Source organism: Pristiophorus japonicus, chromosome 10 (genome assembly GCF_044704955.1).
Source record: "Pristiophorus japonicus isolate sPriJap1 chromosome 10, sPriJap1.hap1, whole genome shotgun sequence".
NCBI lineage: Eukaryota > Metazoa > Chordata > Chondrichthyes > Pristiophoridae > Pristiophorus > Pristiophorus japonicus.
The window spans coordinates 166,071,179-166,093,741 of NC_091986.1; the positions used below are offsets into that span (position 1 = coordinate 166,071,179).

Sequence of the window (22,563 nt, forward strand, 5' to 3'; positions counted from 1 at the left end):
GCGCTGGTTTTAGATGTTGGAGGCTGCTCTGCAGTTTTGGTCTCCTTAGCTGAGGAAGGATATATATACTTGCCTTGGAGGCAGTGCAACGAAGGTTCACTAGATTGATTCATGGGATGAGAGGATTGTTCAATGCAGAAAGATTGAGTAATGCAGAAAGATTGAGTAGATTGGGCCTATACTCTGGAGTTTAGATGAATGAGAGGTGATCGCATTGAAACATATAAGATTCTGAGGAGGATTGACAGGGTGGATGCTGAGAGGCTGCTTCCCTGGCTCGAGAGTCTAGGAATATAGTTTAAGGGTAAGAGTTCAACCATTTAAGACTGAGATGAGGAGGAATGTCTTCACTGCGGGGGGGGGGGGGGAGGTGAATCTTTGGAATTACCCCAAAGGGTTGTGGATACTGAGTCTTTTGAGTATATTCAAGGCTGAGATAGATAGATTTTTGGACTCTAGGGAAACGAGGGAAATTGAGATCGGGCGGGAAAGTGGAAAGAGGTTGAAGATCAGCCATGAACTTATCGAATGACTCCTGCTCCTAATTCTTATGTTCTTATCCAGTGATTTTTGTCCTTGATTGTGTTGTACAAATGTAAAACTTTTCTTATTATTCTCTCCAGATTTTTGCACATTTCTGTTTTGAATCATATGCCAAATTTAAACTCACATTGTCAATGATGTAACTGACAGCAATTCATTCTTCAGTATTGTCATTATTTAAATCAATAAAATTTTGACCAATATGGCGTTTTGAATTTCTATTAAATTGGAAACAAAATCCAGTTAGAACAAGACAAAAGCTGAATGGAGAATATTGTTAACCTTCAGGTTCTAAATTAAGTGAAGGCATGAAAAATTGCATTCATTATGGAAATGTTTCTGAATTCTACTTTTTTGTCCCAAGGTTACGTGTCAATTGTGTTGGAATTTTTGATGTCTTAACGTTTGACAGTAGTCAAAATAATCCACTGGGAATGATGCCTCAGTATCAGGTGAGCACAGTTTTTAAATTCGACTCAAACTATTGAATAAATCATTTTGTCAAATATTATTAACACTGCTTCAGGGGGCTACATGTGGCGGCATCACTTCCCAATTGAAGCAAATGCTTTAATGTTGTTCCCTTACCTCCATTTTAATACCCTTGTTCCCTGAAAAACAATCTCCCATTCCTGTTGCTCACCCTCTTTTCCCACTGTGTACCACCCACTTCACCCCCTTAAATCAGTGAGATGAAAACTTAATGCAATCTGATGCAAAAACCAACCTTTTCATAAATCACTAGGTTTGGCTTGACCACATCAAACTTTACCGTACCTCACTTTCATTTACCAAAACTGGCTACTGCTTCAAAATCGTGGAAGAAAAAGGCTTCACCAGCCTCCTGTTCCACACCTCATCAATGCTTGAAACCCCTTTTTCCTGCCCCTTCCATAGTTGCATTCGATACCAAATGCGACGAGCTCATGGGATTTGAATTTTTGTCTCCAAGATAGAGACCGTCCATGTAGCTTCCCTCTTCAACTCAAATCTCTCCACCATCACTCCATCATTACAGCTCCAAGATCTTGTCACTTTACAGCTTCTCGCCCATTCCCCTTTTTGACCTCTTTGAGCTTGGCTCTTTGATGACATCCACCTCTTGTTTCTAGATCCCCTGCTCACACAACTCCGAATCACCAGCTACCACTCCTGGCTTCCATTGTAGCTCATCAGTACCGCACCTCACTACTTCAAGTTCAGAGCAGTACCCTGTTACTCAAAAATCTTCAACCCATCTGTCTTCTCTAACTGTAGTTACATTTTAACCTCCTTGTGTTCACTAAATACCTCAAGTTTATAATCGCTTCCCAACTCTGCTCAACTCTCCAGAAACTCACTAGAATCTCTTTAGTCTGGTTTCTGCCCATTGCCCAACACTGAGACTGCCTGATCAAAGTCATGCATGACATCCTCTGTGGCATTAACTCTGGTGCACTTTCCCTCCTTGTTCTCTCTTTTTCTGAAGCATTTAATACACTTTTTCACTCTGTCCTCCGCAGCTGTTCTTCTGTTTCCCAATTCCATGGGGCTACCCTTGCTTGCTTCCACTCTTTCTTACTTGGACGCATCCTCCCTCCCAATTATTGTCACCTCCGGAGTACCTTTGACCCCCTCAGTGACATGATTCCTAAATATGGTGTTATCTATTAATTGCCACTTGTGGACTCAGTTATATCAATATTCTCCTTGCTGCACTCCATAAGTTCCAAACTGTCTAAATTGCAGATGTTACTACACTAAGCCCCACTCATCCATTGCTCTTGTCCTCACCAACATATACTATCTCCCTGTCTTCAGATCCCTCCACAACTTTTCTCCATCTGACTACCTCTGCAACCTTCTCCAGAACTGCTCTCCATTCCACACCCTTTGAGCTTCCAACTATCGCATCCTGAATATCCCATGCTCCTGCCACCCCCTTATTAATGGTAGGCCTTGCAGCTGCCTATGCCTTCCTCTCTAGAATTTTCTACTGGGACTGTCCATCTCTTTCAAACACCCATCTTTTGGTATTTCCATTCCTATTCTTCCACTGAAAAGTGCCGTGGGTCATTCTGTATGTTAACGGTGCTATATAAATTCAAGTGTTGTTAGAGCTGTAGAAGGTGCTATAAGGTTTAACTTTTTGACATAAATATGTTGTGTAATTTATTTTTGTGCCATTTTGCAAGCCGTATTAGTTAGCAGGAAGGGTTGTTTGATGGCCTTTGGAGATCTTGGATTAGAAACAATTTCTAAGCTTTTAAAAGGTAGAAACAGAGCTAAATAGTATTATTAATTAGTGTGATAATTTAAGTCAATTGGTGCTTGATCTTTTTCCAAACAGTGGCTATTGAAAGATGTTGTATGTACTGAACAAATGCCAATTTTTTATTTGACCAGACATCTGTAAAAAGCATTAGTGAACACAAATCTTATGCAACTGATGAAGCATATTTGAGGCATGTTGAGTGTTGTCTCATTGATACTCAAATCTGGCACCAAGCTTATGGTCTACAGGGCTGTAGTGATACCCGCCCTCCTATATGGCTTAGAGACATGGACCATATACAGTAGACACCTCAAATCGCTGGAGAAACACCACCAATGCTGTCTCCGCAAGATCCTGCAAATCCCCTGGGAGGATGGACGCACCAACGTCAATGCTCTTGATCAGGGCAACATCCCCAGCATCGTCCAGCTCAGTTGGGCAGGCCACATCGTCCGCATGCCCGACACAAGACTCCCAAAGTAAGCGCTCTACTTGGAACTCTTACACGGCAAGCAATCCTAGGTGGGCAGAGGAAACGTTTCTAGGACATCCTCAAAGCCTCCTTGATAAAGTGCAACATCCCCACCAACACCTGGGAATCCCTGGCCAAAGACCACCCTAAGTGGAGGAAGAGCATCCGAGAAGGCGCTGAGCACCGAGAGCATGCAGAAAACAAGCGCAGGCAGCGGAAGGAGCGTGCGGCAAACCAGACTCCCCAAGCACCCATTCCTTCAACAACTGCCTGTCCCTTCTGTGAGACTGTAATTCCCGTATTGGACTGTACAGTCACCTGAGAACTCACTTTTCGAGTGGAAGCAAGTCTTCCTCGATTTCGAGGGACTGCCTATGATGATGACTCGGTGTCACAGACCAAGGACTGACGAGCTCAAGTCCTGCTCTATTCAGTCCTTTTCTGAGATGTCAATCTGGATGGCTCTGTCAATAAAACCACATACTTTTATATATTAAAGAAAACACTTTCTGGAATCAGTAAAAGTGAAATAACTTTGAGGGGAGGAGGAATCGTATGTATGTACAATAAACTAGCATTCAAATTTAAGATGATCTGGTTGCATATTTGGAAGAATAGGTCTGCAGTAGTAACAAACTGGATTGGGATTGAACGATGACACTACTAGGGCAAGTCCTTTAATCATGTTCCCTACACTAAATTTGACATTGCTATATCTCAGCAAGTTCATTATTGATGGTTGATCATTTAAAAGGTAAAAAGCTTTAGATGGGGAGGTTCCCTGATCAAACATTTTATTGTAGTTTTTTTTCTATGAATTCGGCTATATGTCAAAATGGAACCACTGGCATTTACGCCTGAGCTATTGTGTGGTGCTGCACTTGACCATGTACAAGAGCAGACAAAATATTGACATCCTTTATGTGTCAAGCACTTTGAATGTAGTTCCTATTCCATACAGGGAGACGTGTTCAGATTTTAGTCAGACATTTTTTTAAATTTCATTAAAATGTTACTGATAAACCACAGTAATGCTTGAAAAAATGTAGTACTGCAATACACTTGCAATTTGTCACGCTTGTATTTTGCACTATAGGTGCGCTAAAAATTTAATACACCTAAGATGTACTTATTCATTTTTTGAAAATATGATTCAACATTGAAAGTTTGGGTGGAGAAATTTGTGTGGATGGGGATTGGTACCCTGTACTTTTGCTTATGGGATTTGAGTTCAAAACCAGTCCAGCAGGAATATTTTTGTGTGAAATGAGTATGTAACAGTTTCAGCCCGAGCCCAGAACTGTTAAAAGGATCTAATACTAATCCACTCAATCACCCAGCCCCCTCATTTCCAAAATTCTACTAGTGATCTGAGGTTTGGAGCACAATAAGCAGAAGATCTAGTGTTATACTTCATATATAGCGGCGCCTGGACAATGCACGTCATTATTAATGCACAAATTGGCCAGCAACATGTAGCGAGGAAGAGATACCCTGTGAATTGCGAATCACCACCAGTTGCTGCCCGATTTGCACGCTTTGCTTTTGGCTTTGCGAAAGTGGCATCTCGCGTTTAACATCCCCGTTATTTTCATGAAGTTGCTATATTTACACATTAATTGGTCATTAAACATGCTACAAGTCTTATGATTAAGTCTTGTGATTAACAGTTCAAGCTCACTTTTATAGATGTGATAATTGTTAATGGTAGCTAATCAAGCTCTCTTGCCCAGAAAGTGAACAATTATAAGTGTGGAGTATCAGTCCTTCAGGTTGTGAATGGTTTTAGGAGATTTTAAAAATGTAAAATTATTTTTTTTAATCCTTAATTTTCCCTTTCTGTTTTCTTTTCTCTCTTCATCGAATCTTTCCCTCTCTTTAGTTCTCTTTCTGTACTTGATTTGACATTGAATTCTAATTCACCCTCCTTCTCCGTCCTTCCTCTGTTTGTTTCTCTATCATTAAATCATCAGTTACAAATGTCCCGTCTTTGTCAGCTCGTACTTCCAGCAACTTTGTGGGCAAAAAAATTGCAAAGAAGTCTAAACATTAAAAAAAAAATTAAAAACCTAAATGTGCACAAACAATTAATGAGGCACATTCTGCTCTAGTGAAATTTGGCCCATTATTTTTTTTTAAAGCATATGATGTGTTGCTTCAGGATGAAGATATTTCTTATGGGTGTAAGTCCTAGTTGCATCCTTACAAGATGGTGCAACAATAGTAGTCCAGAAAGAGAGCAATGTGCAAGAGAATATTTTCTATATTCAAAAGTAACTTGATCATCCCAGGGCCATTACGTCCGCCTAATGTGTTCATGGCTGCCCTTGTAGGAAGTAGAACCTGTTAATGAGCAGTGAGTTTGAATGCAGGAAGAAGCAGTTGGCTAATAATTGGTTTACAAGTAAAGACGGGGTTTAAAGTGTGAACTTCAGACATGTAGATTAAAAACCCATGTGAAATTTATTATGAGAGGGGTTATTTACAACAGCACACATAGACATATAAATCAATGTTTTTGTCGTGAACTTGCTATTTATCATGATGATGTACTTTCAATTCCCATTTTGTTCTTTTCTTGCACCAGCAAGCCGATCTGATCTCTCTAGGAAAAGTGGTTTTGGCCTTAGCTTGCAACTCTGTGGCAGGAATCCAGCGAGAGAATTTACAAAAGGCTATGGAGCTGGTGTCCCTCAATTATTCTTCAGATCTGAAAAACCTAATTCTGTAAGTTATTTAGCAAAGCTGTTACTTAATTAGCATAATCTGAAAGTTTCTATTTTGATTGAAATATGCTAAGCTGCGGTTATATGTTCTGCCAACAGTTTGTTTTTTTCCTGTGTTAGCACCTGTCATTTTTGCCTCCCTTCTTTAACAGGAGGAAAGCGAAACATGCTCTTTAGATTACAGTAAAAAACAGCACTGGAGCAAGAATAACATTCAAATCTCAGATCAGTTAACTCTGTTTCACTTAAAGGACTGGTAATTTTGTTGTGTCAGCAATCTAAAAATATTAATTTCTGTTCCGTTTGAAGGAATAGTTTGATTTAATATTTAGCAGATGACTGCTTTGTATTTTTGAGTGTCATTACTTTTATTTTATTCCTTTCCAATGCATGTTTGGTAATTAACTAAAAAGTAGACATTCTATACCTTTTTATTTCCATTGAAATGAGGATTGCTCATTTAATCAGCTACTACACTTAAAATGGGAATTCCCTCCATCCCACTGGAGAATTCTGAAATATTCTCCCATTTAAATTTCACAATTCAAGTCAGATCATCATACCCTCATCATAGGGTCAGTTCTGCTGACCCTATGAGTCATTCTGAGCAGATCATAGTTAATGTGATTCCACAAATACAGCAGCTAATTTTTCATTCATGCACCCAAATAAAAGAAAAAGTTTTATTTTTCTCATTTTTTGATCTTAGAATTTGTTTTCGTCATCTCCTCCCCAGAGATGATTTGATCACCGTACTACTTACTTGTCGTTTTTGAAGACTTTGCACTCTGATCATAACTGATCAGCTCTATTTATTTTGGAAGTCTGTACCATGCATATGTTGGAGGATGATTCCAATTTTCCAAACTTTTTTTTTCCTCTGAAGACTTTGCTTTCTGGTTTATGACAACACCTGCTTTTAAAATGTATTTGGTCTGTTAAAGTGAAGGTATTGGAGAGCTGTGATTCTTATGTTCGGTTTGTTCCATGTAGTCAGAATTTCAGTACCTGCCAAGCCAGACGAAAACTTCATTTGAAGTTGTTGAGTCATCAGAGCTTGGGCAGCTCACCTTACTTGAAAAGCAATCGATTATCTTTCCCTCCCTTCCTGACCATACCACACCCCCGCCCCTCGCCCCCAAAAATAAAATAGCACTCAATTAATTTTACATTTTAGCAAGTTTTATTTTTGTTTTAGATAAAAGTAAGATGCCTGTTGACAAATGGATATTTAAAATTCTAATAATGCAGAAGTATTAATTGACTACGTCTCAGTCTAATTAAATGACTTGCCCATGATCCATTTGTCCTTCTGCTTTTGCCTTCATTCTGAAATTTAGTAATGGTCAAATAGAAATCATTCTGAATGTTTTGTCAGTTCCTTGAACCAAGAGACAGAAAAGGAATAATTGATCTAATAACTTTGCACTTGTTCCAAATATTTACTTAGACCCTTGTAAATGCCTATTCATTTACTCATCTCAGAAATAATCTATCATCTAGATTTAACCCATAAAAATATTTAATTGCATCTTTTATGATAAGAGTATATTCAAAGTATGTACTCTTAAAGATCTTTCACCAAAGATTAGGGGGTCGAAATTCAGTACCACCGTTTTTGAGGTGGTGTCACCGCCTGGGGGCTGATTTTACTGCCAGGCATTAGGTGCAGGCTCAAACTACCAAATTCAGTTTTTATGCCCAAAGATGAGAGTAGTGCTAAAAAGTGGTGTTGCACACTCATCCTCGGGCGGGAGCTCAGGAAGCTGCTGCCATGCTAGCTGGAAAACGGGAAGAAAGAAAAAAAAAAACTCAAACTTCTCTGACCCACACACAAACTTCCCCACTGTTAAACCTAATAAAAAATGAAGAAATAAAGAAAAAATAAAGAAAAAATAACTTGCCTTGCTCTCTGGCTGATTCCGCCCGAGTTCCGCTGTTTACTCACCACTTTTTGCAGGCTGTAAGAATGCCTGCTGAGAAGTCCAATGTTCAAACAAAATATCACGATAGTGGCGCAAAGGATACGTTAGCCAGCGCAGCGTTAGCTCTTGGCACCTCTGCCAAAGAGCCGACTGAATTTCTACACCGGCGTGGATGCCGCTGACTGTCGAAGGTAGGCCTTTGCTGCCCATTAGACACTTCCCGCCGGCGGTAACGGGTGGCGGTAGAAACGGAATTTCAACCCCTAGATCCCTTCTTAATAGTACAAAAAATCTGGGTTATCTTTTAAAAATAATCACCAGCACTAAATTTCACTATTCAAGAGAAAGTCTTTAAATTATCTCTTGACATTGCCCTCTGTAAGCAGTCAGGATGAGTTGGTAAGGGAAAGATTTGAGATTTCAGCAGGAAAGAAAAGGATTTGAAGTGGAAGAAGGGGGGTTGTTTTAATATAGATAAAATAGAGCAACTTTTTAAATAAGCGGATCTGCCAAGGCTCTGCTTATACTAAGTAGCAACATATTTTCTACCTTGTTTGTCATTTTGGTATTGCTGATTCATTTTTTCCTTTTTCTTTCTTTCATTGGTGGAAGGTCGTTACTTTTCATGCCACAGATTTGGGGGGGGGGGGGTGCGGTTACAACTAGAGGCACAAGCCAGTTTTGGGGTCATAAGATCATAGTTTGCCGCTCATTCAACACCCCAGCCTTGCCTGATGTCTGCCGCTTCAGCCCCACACAGAGTGCCCTTCTCTTCCACTTTCCCAACCCCTTACTCCCATTGCCCCCTCTATCCTCTCCCACCACATCCTCACTCTCTGTATCCAACTCTGCCTCTCACCCTCATTTTCTCATGCTCACTCTTCTTGTCTCTCATACTTTCTTCCAATTTCTTCCCGTTGCTCACGCCTCCTGATCCCTTTCCTATGACCATCTCTTCTGAGCCTCAATCTCTTCCTTACTCCTCTCCCTAGCCCTCCCCTTTCTATGCATCTTGTCCTGCCACTACCAAAATCCTGCACTCCCATACCTCCATTACACCCTGAACTGGTTTCGAAGCTTTCATAAGTTGCAAAACCAGCAATTTGCTTGAAAGAACAAATTGTTAGATTCACGACTTAGCGCTGGGAAATCAGTGAAGAATAGGGAAACCACGAAACTAGCATATAATGGGCAGTAGAGGGTGCAAGTAGATGGCCTACGACCAAATACACAAGGCCCGAGGGCCAGAAGAGAATAGATGTGGGTGATTGTGAATATAGCCCACTATGGCAGGTTGTGGCTAGGCAAGCATCAAGGACAGTGAAATTGGCCGGAAAACCTCGAGAATGAGACAAAAAACAGACAGCAAGAGAGGACCTTTGAGGGGTCCAGTGGCAGAGACTGGCAAGCAGAGGGAAAGCAGGTTGTTGAAAGTAAAGCGAGTAGCAGTGTGGAGCATAGTGCCACCCAGTGCTGGATTACAAATTCTTTGAGATCCTGCGCACCAAAGGCATTCGCAGCCCTCTGCACCTCCACAAATCACACCCCCACCTAGTCCATTAAGACACAAACACGCAATAAAATGCATGTAGAATAGATTGTGTACACTGCATTATCAATATACTATGCTTAAATGAAACTGCCACCTGATGGGGGCCTCATATTTCGTCCCATGCATTAATCCACCCCTGGTGCTACCTAGTTTCTGGAGGATGAAAAGGCAAGTAAATTAATAAGTAAATAAGTATTACATTTTAAAAGGAATTGCAAGCATCAGTCAGGACAAAGAAATCATGAAACTGGAAATAAATGTGAAACGGGAAGGATGATTCAGATTCAAAACTTGTGACGTACTAAAGATTGGTGCAGGAATTTTTGCTCTGAAAATAGGCAACATACCGCAAAGCATGCAGACTTGGTTCCGAAAAATGGATGTACTCAAAGGAAACGATCATTTTCAAGTTACCAAGTTTTTTTTTTAGCAAGACTACTAGACTTTTCCTTAGCCAGTCACACTTATTTCTGGTGGGAAGGTTTTTAGCAAAGCATAGCCTGTTATTGGCAAGGAGAGGGAAGAAGTTGATCTTAATGAGTATTTTTGTAATGTGGCAAGCACAGTGGTTCAGAGTGTAAGATCTTTATTATTTTTAACTCTTTAATCTAGGTATTTGCTGACTGATCAAAACCGACTTCGCAGCGTAAATGATATTATGCCGATGATAGGTGCACGTTTTTACACACAATTGGATGCTGCACAGATGAGAAATGATGTGATAGAAGATGATCTGATGAAGGTAAAAATTTGAGTACTAAGTTACATGTACACAGATCAGAGATAAAGTGACAGTACCAGACTTGAAGTACAGCCTGTACTAATTTCCTTTAAAAGTGTACATTGTAAATGTTCTTGCATGGGGGTATTTAACACTTTTTATTGATGTTCACAAGTAATGCTACTAAAACATTTTTATTTTTTACCTTCCATTTTCCATATTAAAGAAAACCCATACAATCAGGAAATTATATTAAATGTTATCCCTTTAAGTGATGAAATCTCTGATGTTTCTCACTACACTCATCCATGCATTGTAAAAGACCCCTCTGTCTTTCTGTCATCTTTCCCACCCTTAAACAAATTATTTTCAGTATTTTTTCTGTAAACTAATCTTTGTTAGCACACTTCTTCCAGTATCAGGCAAGCAGTATCTTCTCAACAGGTAACTTCTCAATTTGAAATTCATGTCAAGTTCCAGCTTCAAAATCTGTTTCAACAGCAGGATATTTTTTTCCTGTACCTAGTTACCACTTGTGATCTGATACTTTCCATATATCACAAGTTTTGGCTCTTTAAGAGCTATACACATATTGAAAGTTCTCCACCAATGAAAGTCTTGATTACAACAGTGCTTCTAATGAACTAGCCCAATAGTGATTTAAATTCTTGACGGCCATATTTCAGTATAAGACATCTTAATCATGCTGTACTTTCTATGAATGTGATCTTTTTGGCAGAATCTTTTCCCTCGGAGGCATCTGATATAGGTATAAAGCTAGCTCTCTGCACGGTTGAGCATTTCAAAGTGGTGCAGCAGGGAGGGATTCAAATTCATGGGGCATTGGAACAGGTTCTGGGGGAGGTGGGACCAGTACAAACCGGACGGTCTGCACTTGGGCAGGAACGGAACCAATGTCCTAGGGGGAGTGTTTGCTAGTGCTGTTGGTGAGGAGTTAAACTAATATGGCAGGGGGATGGGAACCAATACAGGGAGACAGGGAAACAAAAAGGAGACAAAAACAAAAGACAGAAAAGAGATGAGTAAAAGTGGAGGGCAGAGAAACCAAAGGCAAGAAACAAAAAGGGCCACTGAATATAAAAGGGCTGCAGGAGGGGTAAAAACTAAAAATCATGGTTTACAAACTAGGATGAAAACACTACCTAAATGCACGCAGCATTAGAAATAAAGTAAATGAGTTGACGGCACAAATCATTACAAATGGGTATGATTTGGTGGCCATTACAGAGGCATGGTTGCAAGGTGGCCAGGAATGGGAATTAAACATACAGGGGTATCTGACGATTCGGAAAGATAGGAAGGGAAGGGAGGTGGGGTAGCTCTGTTAATAAGGGATGATATCAGGGCAGTTGTGAGGGATGATATTGGCTCCAATGAACAAAATGTTGAATCATTGTGGATGGAGATTAGAGATAGTAAGGGGAAAAAGTCACTGGTCGGCGTAGTTTATAGGCCCCCAAATAATAACTTCATGGTGGGGCGGGCAATAATCAAGGGAATAATGGAGGCATGTGAAAAAGGAACGGCAGTAGTTATGGGGGATTTTAACCTACATATCGATTGGTCAAATCAAATCGCAGGGGGTAGCCTGGAGGAGGAATTCATAGAATGCATACGGGATTGTTTCTTAGAACAGTATGTAACAGAGCCTACAAGGGAGCAAGCTATTTTGGATCTGGTCCTGTGTAACGAGACAGGAAAAATAAACGATCTCCTTGTAAAAGATCCTCTCGGAATGAGTGATCACAATATGGTTGAATTTGTAATACAGATTGAGGATGAGGAAGTTGTGTCAGAAACGAGCATACTATGCTTAAACAAAGGGGACTACAGTGGGATGAGGGCAGAGTTGGCTAAAGTAGACTGGAAACGAGGACTAAACGGTGGCACAATTGAGGAACAGTGGAGGACTTTTAAGGAGCTTTTTCATAATGCGCAACAAAAATATATTCCAGGGCGGCAAGAGAAGAGATAACCAGCCGTGGATAACAAAGGAAAGTATTATATCAAAGACCAATGCGTATAAGGTGGCCAAGGTTAGTGGGAAACTAGAGGATTGGGAAAATTTTAAGCAACAGCAAAGAATGACTAAAAAAAGCAATAAAGAAAGGGAAGATAGATTACGAAGGTAAACTTGCGCAAAACATAAAAACAGATAGTAAAAGCTTTTACAGATATATAAAACGGAAAAGAGTGACTAAAGTAAATGTTGGTCCCTTAGAAGATGAAAAGGGGGATTTAATAATGGGAAATGTGGAAATGGCTGAGACCTTAAACAATTATTTTGCTTCCGTCTTCACAGTGGAAGACACAAAAACCATGCCAAAAATTGCTGGTCATAGGAATGTGGGAAGGGAGGACCTTGAGATGATCACTATCACTAGGGAGGTAGTGCTGGACAGACTAATGGGACTGAAGGTAGACAAGTCCCCTGGTCCTGATGAAATGCATCCCAGGGTATTAAAAGAGATGGCGGAAGTTTTAGCAGATGCATTTGTTATAATCTACCAAAATTCTCTGGACTCTGGGGAGGTACCAGCGGATTGGAGAGCAGCTAATGTAACGCCTCTGTTTAAAAAAGGGGGCAGGCAAAAGGCAGGTAACTATAGGCCGGTTAGTTTAACATCTGTAGTGGGGAAAATGCTTGAAACTATCATTAAGGAAGAAATAGCGGGACATCTGGATAGGAATAGTGCAATGAAGCAGACACAGCATGGATTCATGAAGGGGAAATCATGTTTAACTAACTTACTGGAATTCTTTGAGGGTATAACGAGCATGGTGGATAGAGGTGTACCGATGGATGTGGTGTATTTAGATTTCCAAAAGGCATTCGATAAGGTGCCACACAAAAGGTTACTGCAGAAGATAAAGGTACGCAGAGTCAGAGGAAATGTATTAGCATGGATAGAGAATTGGCTGGCGAACAGGAAGCAGAGAGTCAGGATAAATGGGTCCTTTTCCGGTTGGAAATCAGTGGTTAGTGGTGTGCCACAGGGATCAATGCTGGGACCACAACTGTTTACAATACACATAGATGACTTAGAAGAGGGGACAGAGTGCAGTGCAACAAAATTTGCAGATGACACTAAGATTAGTGGGAAAGCGGGTTGTGTAGAGGACTCAGATTTGGATAGGTTAAGCGAATGGGCTAAGGTTTGGCAGATGGAATACAATGTCGGAAAGTGTGAGGTCATCCACCTTGGGGAAAAAAACAGTAAAAGGGAATATTATTTGAATGGGGAGAAATTACAACATGCTGTGGTGCAGAGGGACCTGGGGGTCCTTGTGCATGAATCCCAAAAGGTTAGTTTGCAGGTGCAGCAGATAATCAGGAAGGCAAATGGAATGTTGGCCTTCATTGCGAAAGGGATGGAATACAAAAGCAAGGAGGTGTTGCTGCAACTGTATAAGGTATTTGTAAGGCCGCACCTGGAGTAATGCGTGCAGTTTTGGTCACCTTATTTAAGGAAGGATATACTAGCTTTGGAAGGGGTACAGAGACGATTCACTAGGCTGATTCGAGAAATGAGGGGGTAACCTTATGATGATAGATTGAGTAGACTGGGTCTTTACTCCTTGGAGTTCAGAAGGATGAGGGGTGATCTTATAGAAACATTTAAAATCATGAAAGGGATAGACAAGATAGAGGCAGAGATGTTGTTTCCATTGGTGGGGGAGACTAGAACTAGGGGGCACAGCCTCAAAATACGGGGGAGCCAATTTAAAACCGAGTTGAGAAAGAATTTCTTCTCCCAGAGGGTTGTGAATCTGTGGAATTCTCTGCTCAAGGAAGCAGTTGAGGCTGGCTCATTGAATGTTTCCAAGTCAAAGATAGATAGATTTTTAACCAACAAGGGAATTAAGGGTTACGGGGAGCGGGCGGGTAAGTGGAGCTGAGTCCACGACCAGATCAGCCATGATCTTATTGAATGGCGGAGCAGGCTCGAGGGGCTAGATGAACCTACTCCTGTTTCTAATTCTTATGTTCTTATTAAACATACCACTTGACATTGAGGATAGCTTTAGCTGAGCTGCCAATAAATCACTCACTTTCTGCAGGATTTAAATCATCATCATAGGCAGTCTTTCGAAACGAGGATGACTTGCTTCCACGCCAAAAAAAGGATGAGTTCACAGGTGTTTCGAATGAAGAACCCGAATATATACTTAAATAGCCTTCAGTTAGTTAGCAAAAGTATCTATTTCCAGTGTTGTCTCTGCCAAGCATTTTTTTTTTTTAAGTTGCACTTTAAGGGCCCAAGTTTCCACAAGAAAAAAAACGGGCGCCCCTCCGAGCTGGGCGCCCGTTTTTCGCGCCTAAAACGGCGCCTAAAAAAAATCCTCGGTATTCTCCACCTACTTACAGGTCCTCTGGCCCTCGGCGCAGCCAGCACGAGCTATGGGGGAGGCGGAGCCAGGTCCTGGCGCTGAAAACAGTGCCGGGACCTCTGCACATGCGCGCTACAGTCGGCACGCAAGTGCAGTAGCTCCAGGCGCCGAGCTGTGTGGGAGGGGCCCGAAGCACGCAGCCCCTAGCCCTGGCCCAATGGCCTCACTGGGGCTGCGTGAATAAGGCTCCTCCCACGGCCAGCTCCTGCCCCCGACAAGACCCGACACCCGCTCCCCCCAACTCCCCACCCCCCCCCCCCGACTGACCCGACCCGACCCGCGCTCCTGTTCCCCGACCCGACCCGCCCGGCCCCCCCCCTCTCTCTTCCCCCCCCCCCCCCCGCCCTCTCTCTCTCCCTCCCTCCCCTCCTCCCCCCCCTCTCTCTCCCTCCCTCCCACCCCCCTCTCTCTCTCTCTCTTCCCCTCCCGCTCAGCGACACGAACGGCTTTCTCCTCCCCCCCCCCCCCCCCCCACTCAGCAGCACGAACGGCTGCAGAATTCTCCCTGGCTGAAGCACTTTCACACAGGTAGGAAGATGGTTTATTTAATCTTTTCTTGGCTTATAAATGTTTATTCAGGTTGGATTTATTTGTATAATATTTGTATCAGTATAAATAAGGATTTATTGTAGAATTTAATGACTTCCCTTCCCCCCCCCCCCACCTCGTTCTGGACGCCTAATTTGTAACCTGCGCCTGATTTTTTAATGTGTAGAACAGGTTTTTTCAGTTCTACAAAAATCTTCACTGGCTCCATTCCACTTTAGTTTGGAGTACATTTTCACTGTGGAAACTTTCAAATCAGGCGTCAGTGGCCGGACACGCCCCCTTTTTGAAGAAAAAATTCTGTTCTAAACTAGAACTGTTCTACCTGACTAGAACTGCAGAAAAAAAAATGTGGAGAATTGCGATTTCTAAAATAGTCCGTTCTCCACCAGTTGCTCCTAAAAATCAGGCGCGAATCATGTGGAAACTTGGGCCCTTATAAAAGTGTACATTGTAAAGTTTTTACCTGGAAAGTCAGAGAAAGGAAATCAAGCCATCGTTTTAACTTTGTGTTAGGCAATCAGCAGACAATAACCAAATAAAAACTATCTCAAAGTTCAGCTGTCTTAGATTCAGTAACATAATCTTCCATCCTCTACAGGATGCTATGGTTTGGAAAAATTCGGATGCATCATCTTTTGAAACAAAATGTCTGAATTTATTAAGGGTATAGAATAAGAAGGCACCGTATCGAGTGCACCCATCACCCCTGTGCTTTCTGACCTACATTAGCTCCCGGTTAAACAATGCCTCGATTTCAAAATTCTCATCCTTGTTTACAAATCACTCCATCGCCTTGCGCCTCTCTTTCTCGTAATCCTTTTCAGCCTCACATCCCCACAAGATGTCTACACACCTCAAATTCTGGCCTCTTGAACACCCCTCATTACAACTGCTCAACCATTGGTGGCCGTGCCTTCAGCTGTTTGGGTCCTAAGCTGTGGAACTCCCTCCCTAAACCTCTCGCCTCTGTACCTGTCTTTCCTCCTTAAAGACGCTCCTTAAAACCTACCTCTTTAACCAAGCTTTTGGTCATCTGCCTTAATTTCTTCTTTTGTGGCTCGGTGTCAAATTTATCTGTTTTGTCTTGTAACACTGTTGTAAAGCACCTTGGGATGTTTTACTACGTTAAAGGCGCTATATAAATGAAAGTTATTATTAGACCAGAATTGGTTGGGAGTGAATTCCCCTACAGTTTTCAAAATATTTGTAATCTTTCAAGTAGGAAAATTAAGAGTTAAGGATTCTACACAGGGCGATCTATGTAGTCACTGGATATAGTGAGCGTAGGCCATGCATCCGCCTTAAGATACAACTCTAGATCTGCAGAGGGTATTTAGTAGGAGGGTTCCACTCTTCAAAACTGTTGCAGTAGGTTGAAGTAGCAGGGGTAGCCAGGTAACTTACACATGGAATGGAAGAAACAAGAAGCTGTCTACTAGATTAAGGAAAAGCAGCCACAAATATTTCAACCATCCTATAAACCGTTGACATCAAATTTGGACAAAGATGCTAATTCTTCAACCCAATCTAGCAAGATAGTCTGATTACTTAAATGGGCAAGCAAATCTCAAGTTTAGATGTGGTAAACTGATTCACTATATATTTCTCAACCATTTTTTGGACCCGTATTGTTCTCTATTTGGGCTCCTCATTGTTGGGCAAAGACAAGATATTGCACACCAAATCAGCATGGTAATTTCTTATTCATTTTTAGCTTGCTGTAATGTAGTTAAACCTTTTTCACTGTTGAGCAGAGCTTAGCTTTTTGAAATTTTATTTCACCGAGTCGAATGAAAAATGCCATTTGTATGTTACCTGCTACACATGGCAGTATTAGCCCATGAGTAGCAGAAATTAGACTTTAAGGAGGCCAAGCAGCATAAGGACCAGCATTACACACTCGGGAGCTGATTTTGTATAGCAAGGTGTAAGGTGATGTGACATGAGTTTTGGATGAACAGTCTTAGGGGGCAGAGGGGAAGTATCTTTTGGGTTTTTTTGGTTGCATGTTCCAGCTTTATTTTTTATACAGAGGATAGTGCCATCTGAATGAACTGCTGCACCTTCAAAAGGTAAGTACCTTGATCAAAAAGCCAGACCTATGGTTGAGCTGTATATTGATTCTGTTCTGTTTTAACCTATTTGTATTTTCTGTCTTGCAGGAGGTGCAAAATGGAAGGCTGTTTAGGCTACTAGCAAAACTGGGAACAATCAATGAGAGGCCAGAGTAAGTTTTATTTACAAATAATTTCGATAGAAAATAAAGTGACTGGCTTATTCTTCCCATCTGCTCCTCCCTTTCTATTTTTTTCCTTTCTGAAAATCATCTTGCATTTAGTCTAGGCCAGAATAAGATCAGTTAATCAAGATGTATGATTCAAACAGATCACATTGGGTGAGCTCAGTAATTAGGACAGATGGAATTAAATGGAAGAATTGGTTCTTGATTTATTTCTGGAAAAAAGTGAATATTTACAAGATTTAGTTCAGAACTTGTTTTTCTTTGTAGACCATCTAGATGTGTAGGTTAGAACTGCAGAAATTCCCCTACCCAAGTCAAATTAATTTGACTGTCAGGTGCCTGTGATAAACAAACATGCAACCCATCTGATTTGCAACCATCTGATTTGCAATTCAGCATTGGGCTATTTGAGCAACCCAAATAAATGAATTTGTTCTTTTATTTAAGGAAAAATGTTTGAGGCATTCAGAACATAGATTACCTGGTTTAATTTCTGACCATGTGTGTGTATAATTACCAACTAAGTAGAGGCAAGTAGTTGTTACTTAGGTGTCTGTATTGACTCGAGTGCAAGGTTTATGTAATTATTCTGGACATGCCATTTTAATGCTGAATATTAGAGAATAATCATGCTTGCTCCATCACCAAGACTGCCTACTTTCACTTACGTAACATCGCTCGACTCCTGGTGCCTCCAATCTTCCATTCTCCATAAACTGGAGCTCATCTAAAGCTCTGCTGCCCATATCCTAATTTGCACCAAGTGTTGTTCACCCACCACACCCGTGTTCACTGACCGACATTGGCTCCCAGTCCAGCAACGCCCCAATTTTAAAATTCTAATCCTTTTGCTGTATTTTTTTTGAACAAAGTAAATGTAGACAATTATAGTTTTGTGCAGTAATCGTATTTAAGCGTTCAAAACATTGAGCCATTTCTTACAGCCAGTTTCTGTTGCTGTTGCTGTTGATTTTAATTTAAATGTTAAACATAAGAACATAAGAATTAGAAACAGGAGTAGGCCATCTAGCCCCTCGAGCCTGCTCCGCCACTCAACAAGATCATGGCTGATCTGGCCATGGACTCAGCTCCACTTACCCGCCCGCTCCCCATAACCCTTAATTCCCTTATTGGTTAAAAATCTATCGATCTGTGATTTGAATACATTCAATGAGCTAGCCTCAATTACTTCCCTGGGCAGAGAATTCCACAGATTCACAACCCTCTGGGAGAAGAAATTCCTTCTCAACTCGGTTTTAAATTGGCTCCCCCGTATTTTGTGCCCCCTTGTTCTAGTCTCCCCGACCAGTGGAAACAACCTCTCTGCCTCTATCTTGTCTATCCATTTCATTATTTTAAATGTTTCTATAAGATCACCCCTCATCCTTCTGAACTCCAACGAGTAAAGACCCAGTCCACTCAATCTATCATCATAAGGTAACCCCCTCATCTCCGGAATCAGCCTAGTGAATTGTCTCTGTACCCCCTCCAAAGCTAGTATATCCTTCCTTAAGTAAGGTGACCAAAACTGCACGCATTACTCCAGGTGCGGCCTCACCAATACCCTGTACAGTTGCAGCAGGACCTCCCTGCTTTTGTACTCCATCCCTCTCGCAATGAAGGCCAACATTCCATTCGCCTCCCTGATTACCTGCTGCACCTGCAAACTAACTTTTTGAGCAGCATGTTGTAATTTCTCCCCATTCAAATAATATTCCCTTTTACTGTTTTTTTTTCTCCCAAGATGGATGACCTCACATTTTCCAACATTGTATTCCATCTGCCAAACCTTAGCCCATTCGCTTAACCTATCTAAATCGCTTTGCAGCCTCTCTGGGTCCTCTACACAACCCGCTTTCCCACTAATCTTTGTGACATCTGCAAATTTTGTTGCACTACACTCTGTCCCCTCTTCCAGGTCATCTATGTATATTGTAAACAGTTGTGGTCCCAGCACCGATCCCTGTGGCACACCACTAACCACCGATTTCCAACCCGAAAACGACCCATTTATCCCAACTCTCTGCTTTCTGTTAGCCAGCCAATTCTCTATCCATGCTAATACATTTCCTTTGACTCCGTGTACCTTTATCTTCTGCAGTAACCTTTTGTGTGGCACCTTATCGAATGCCTTTTGGAAATCTAAATGCACCACATCCATCGGTACACCTCTATCCACCATGCTCGTTATATCCTCAAAGAATTCCAGTAAATTAGTTAAACATGATTTCCCCTTCATAAATCCATGTTAAGAACAGCACTTATTTGGGAAATTCTTAAATAGTACCAATATTTTATTGCAGGTTGACCATTTAGTTGTGAATCACAGAATATTTGAAAAAATAATGAACTGTAGTAAAAGTATCATTTTCACTTATACATTTACCATCAGAATAGACACATCGTTCAGCTGGCAGAATCACGGAGCTCATTTCTGAACTTTTATACCCTGGTTGCAAGAATTATGCGATCTTCCCTCATCCCATATAATATTTAAAGGGAGTGACAATTTGTACTGCATTTTTTCTGTCCTTCTGCACCTGTGTCCTCGCGAGACTCCGACCCCGATGCCTCCCGCCCAAAACCAGAACTGGAAGTGGGATCCTGCAATCAGTCCGACCACGTTGCTCCACGGGTTGTTCACCCGAGCCTGCTGCTGCTGCTCCTCCGACTGGGCCTCCCGCTGAGTCACAAGCCGCCAAGCCTCCGATCGGGCCCCGAGTCTCCTACTGGGCAGGGGGAGAGCGGTGGTGGCAGTGGGCAGCCGAGGGAGAGGGAGAGTGTTTGTGGGGGGGGGGGGGGATGGGGGGTAGGAGAGAGAGAGAGAGAGAGAGTGCCCTGGGGGTCGGGGTGGAGGGGGGGGGAGGGAGAAAGAGAGAGACACGGGGAATCAGAGGGGAGAGAGGTTCTTCCAACCCACTTTACACCCACACCCGATTTCTCGGAAAGCTCGGTGCATTTGTGACAAGGGACATCATTGGAGTGGATGAAATCCAGAAGTCACGACACTCACTATTCACTTCATACCCGATAAACCTGTTAACAATCCTCATCTATGGCGGGGGTCGGGGGTAAGGTCATGCACATGTGCTTGGGGTAACGGACTTCAGCTAGGGGAGGCAGCACGTGCTGGTGCAAGGGACTTCGGCTGGGAGAGGGATGCACTTGCGCTGGGGTAAGGGACTTCTGCTGGAACTTGGTGGCTTTTGGGGAGATCTATCCTCTGTGGCTTCAGAAGTCAAAATGGATTGAGCTATAATTTGCGAAGTCAGTCAGAACTTGGGCTGGGTGGTTCCAATTACAAATTCAAGATGTAGCTTATCCTCCAAGGGGACCAATCAACAATAGTCAAGTTATATTGGAGAGCCAATCACAGACAAGGCAGCCATTTTGACGGTACAAATAGTCGCATCCATATTTAAAAACCCTGCCACAAATTAGCCCCCAGTTAGCAACAACATTATCATTTGTTGTACAATTTGCAAGTTAAAACAAAAGTAGGATACATTTATATATAGTGCAGTTCAAGATTTTTATTTTATTGTAGTTTGAGCATATTCCCCCATACATTTTACTCATTCTCGCCACAAAAGGCAGTTTCCATAGACAAGCCCATACACCCTATGATCAGTTGCAAACAAGACCAGACCCTTGAGAAGAGAAGATTGTTAATTTGTTAATCAAAAATGGCAGAGGTATTTACCAAAGAGAAGGTTATTAGAAAGGAGGTGAATGCTGAAGTGATTGAGAACAGGACGAGTGATATTATGATGGATAAAATATTTTAGATGTGTTAGTTAGGGTAAAGGAAAACCAAAGTAGCAGGGCCCATGGAGATACTTGCTAGAATATGGAGGGAGATGAGGGAAAGGAAATTGCTGAGGTCCAATAAATTATATTTCACAGCTCTGCTGAGTGTGAATGTGTCTTGGAGGATTGGAATGCGAAAATGTATTACCCATTTATATAAAAAAAAGAGGCACAGCTAATCCAAATATTTGCAAGCTAGTTATCTTAACATCTGTGGTAGGGAAAATTTTAAGAGTCATAAGGAATGAAATTATACATTATCTAGAGAAAGAGAAAATAGTTAGAAGTAGTCAGCATAGATTTCAAAAGGGCCGATTGTGCTCAACAAACTTCATAGAATTTTTTGAGGTGGTAACAGACATGGTATGTGGGGAATAAAAACAGAAAATGCTGGAACTACTTAGCAGGTCAGGCAGCTTCTGTGGAGAGAGAAACAGAGTTAATGGGCCCAAGTTTCCACATGATTCGCGCCTGATTTTTAGGAGCAACTGGTGAAGAACGGACTATCTTAGAAATCGCAATTCTCCACATTTTTTTTTCTGCAGTTCTAGTCAGTAGAACAGTTCTACTTTGGAACAGAATTTTTTCTTCAAAAGGGGGCGTGTCCGGCCACTGACGCCTGATTTGAAAGTTTCCACAGTGAAAACGTACTCCAAACTAAAGTAGAATGGAGCAAGTGAAGATTTTTGTAGAATTGAAAAAACCTGTTCTACACATTAAAAAATCAGGCGCAGGTTACAAATTAGGCATCCAGAACGAGGTAAGGGGGGAAGGGGGGGGAAGGGAAGTCATTAAATTCTATAATAAATCCTTATTTATACTTCTACAAATATTATACAAATAAATCCAACCTGAATAAACATTTATAAGCAAAGAAAAGATTAAATAAACCATCTTCCTACCTGTGTGAAAGTGCTTCAGGCAGGCCTTTCGGGACCGAAGGCTGAACGGGCCGGCCCGAGACTTCGGGCAGGGCCCGTCCACAGCACCAGATTTACAGGTAGGTGGTGTTGGGTTGGGTCGGGGAGGGAGAGAGGAGGGGGGGGAGGGGGGAGGAGGGAGAGAGGAGGAGGGGGGGAGAGAGAGGGGGGGAGGTCAGGTCGGATCCAGTCCGGGAGCGGGAGTCGGGTCGGGTCCAGTGGGGGCGGGGTCGGGTCGGGGGGCGGGAGCGCGGGTCGGGTCAGTCGGGGGGGGGGGGGCGCGGGTGTCGGGTCTGGTCCGGGGGCGGGGAGCGGGTGTTGGGTCTGGTCTGGTCCGGAGGCAGGGGGGGGGCGGGGAGCGAGTGTCGGGTCTGGTCGTGGGGGGGCGGGGGGGAGCAGGAGCTGGCCGTGGGAGGAGCCTTATTCACGCAGCCCC

The 22,563-nt window shown here is 42.2% G+C and overlaps 1 protein-coding gene across 1 annotated transcript in view; it reads left to right on the forward strand.

Moving 5' to 3' along the window:
• pan3 (poly(A) specific ribonuclease subunit PAN3) overlaps window positions 1-22,563 on the forward strand; it is a 196,939-nt gene that overhangs the window by 161,780 nt on the left and 12,596 nt on the right. The window contains exons 13-16 of the mRNA XM_070892304.1: window positions 908-995; window positions 5,857-5,996; window positions 10,085-10,214; window positions 17,318-17,382. Coding sequence (XP_070748405.1) covers window positions 908-995; window positions 5,857-5,996; window positions 10,085-10,214; window positions 17,318-17,382 — 423 coding nt within the window. The remainder of the gene's footprint in view (window positions 1-907; window positions 996-5,856; window positions 5,997-10,084; window positions 10,215-17,317; window positions 17,383-22,563) is intronic.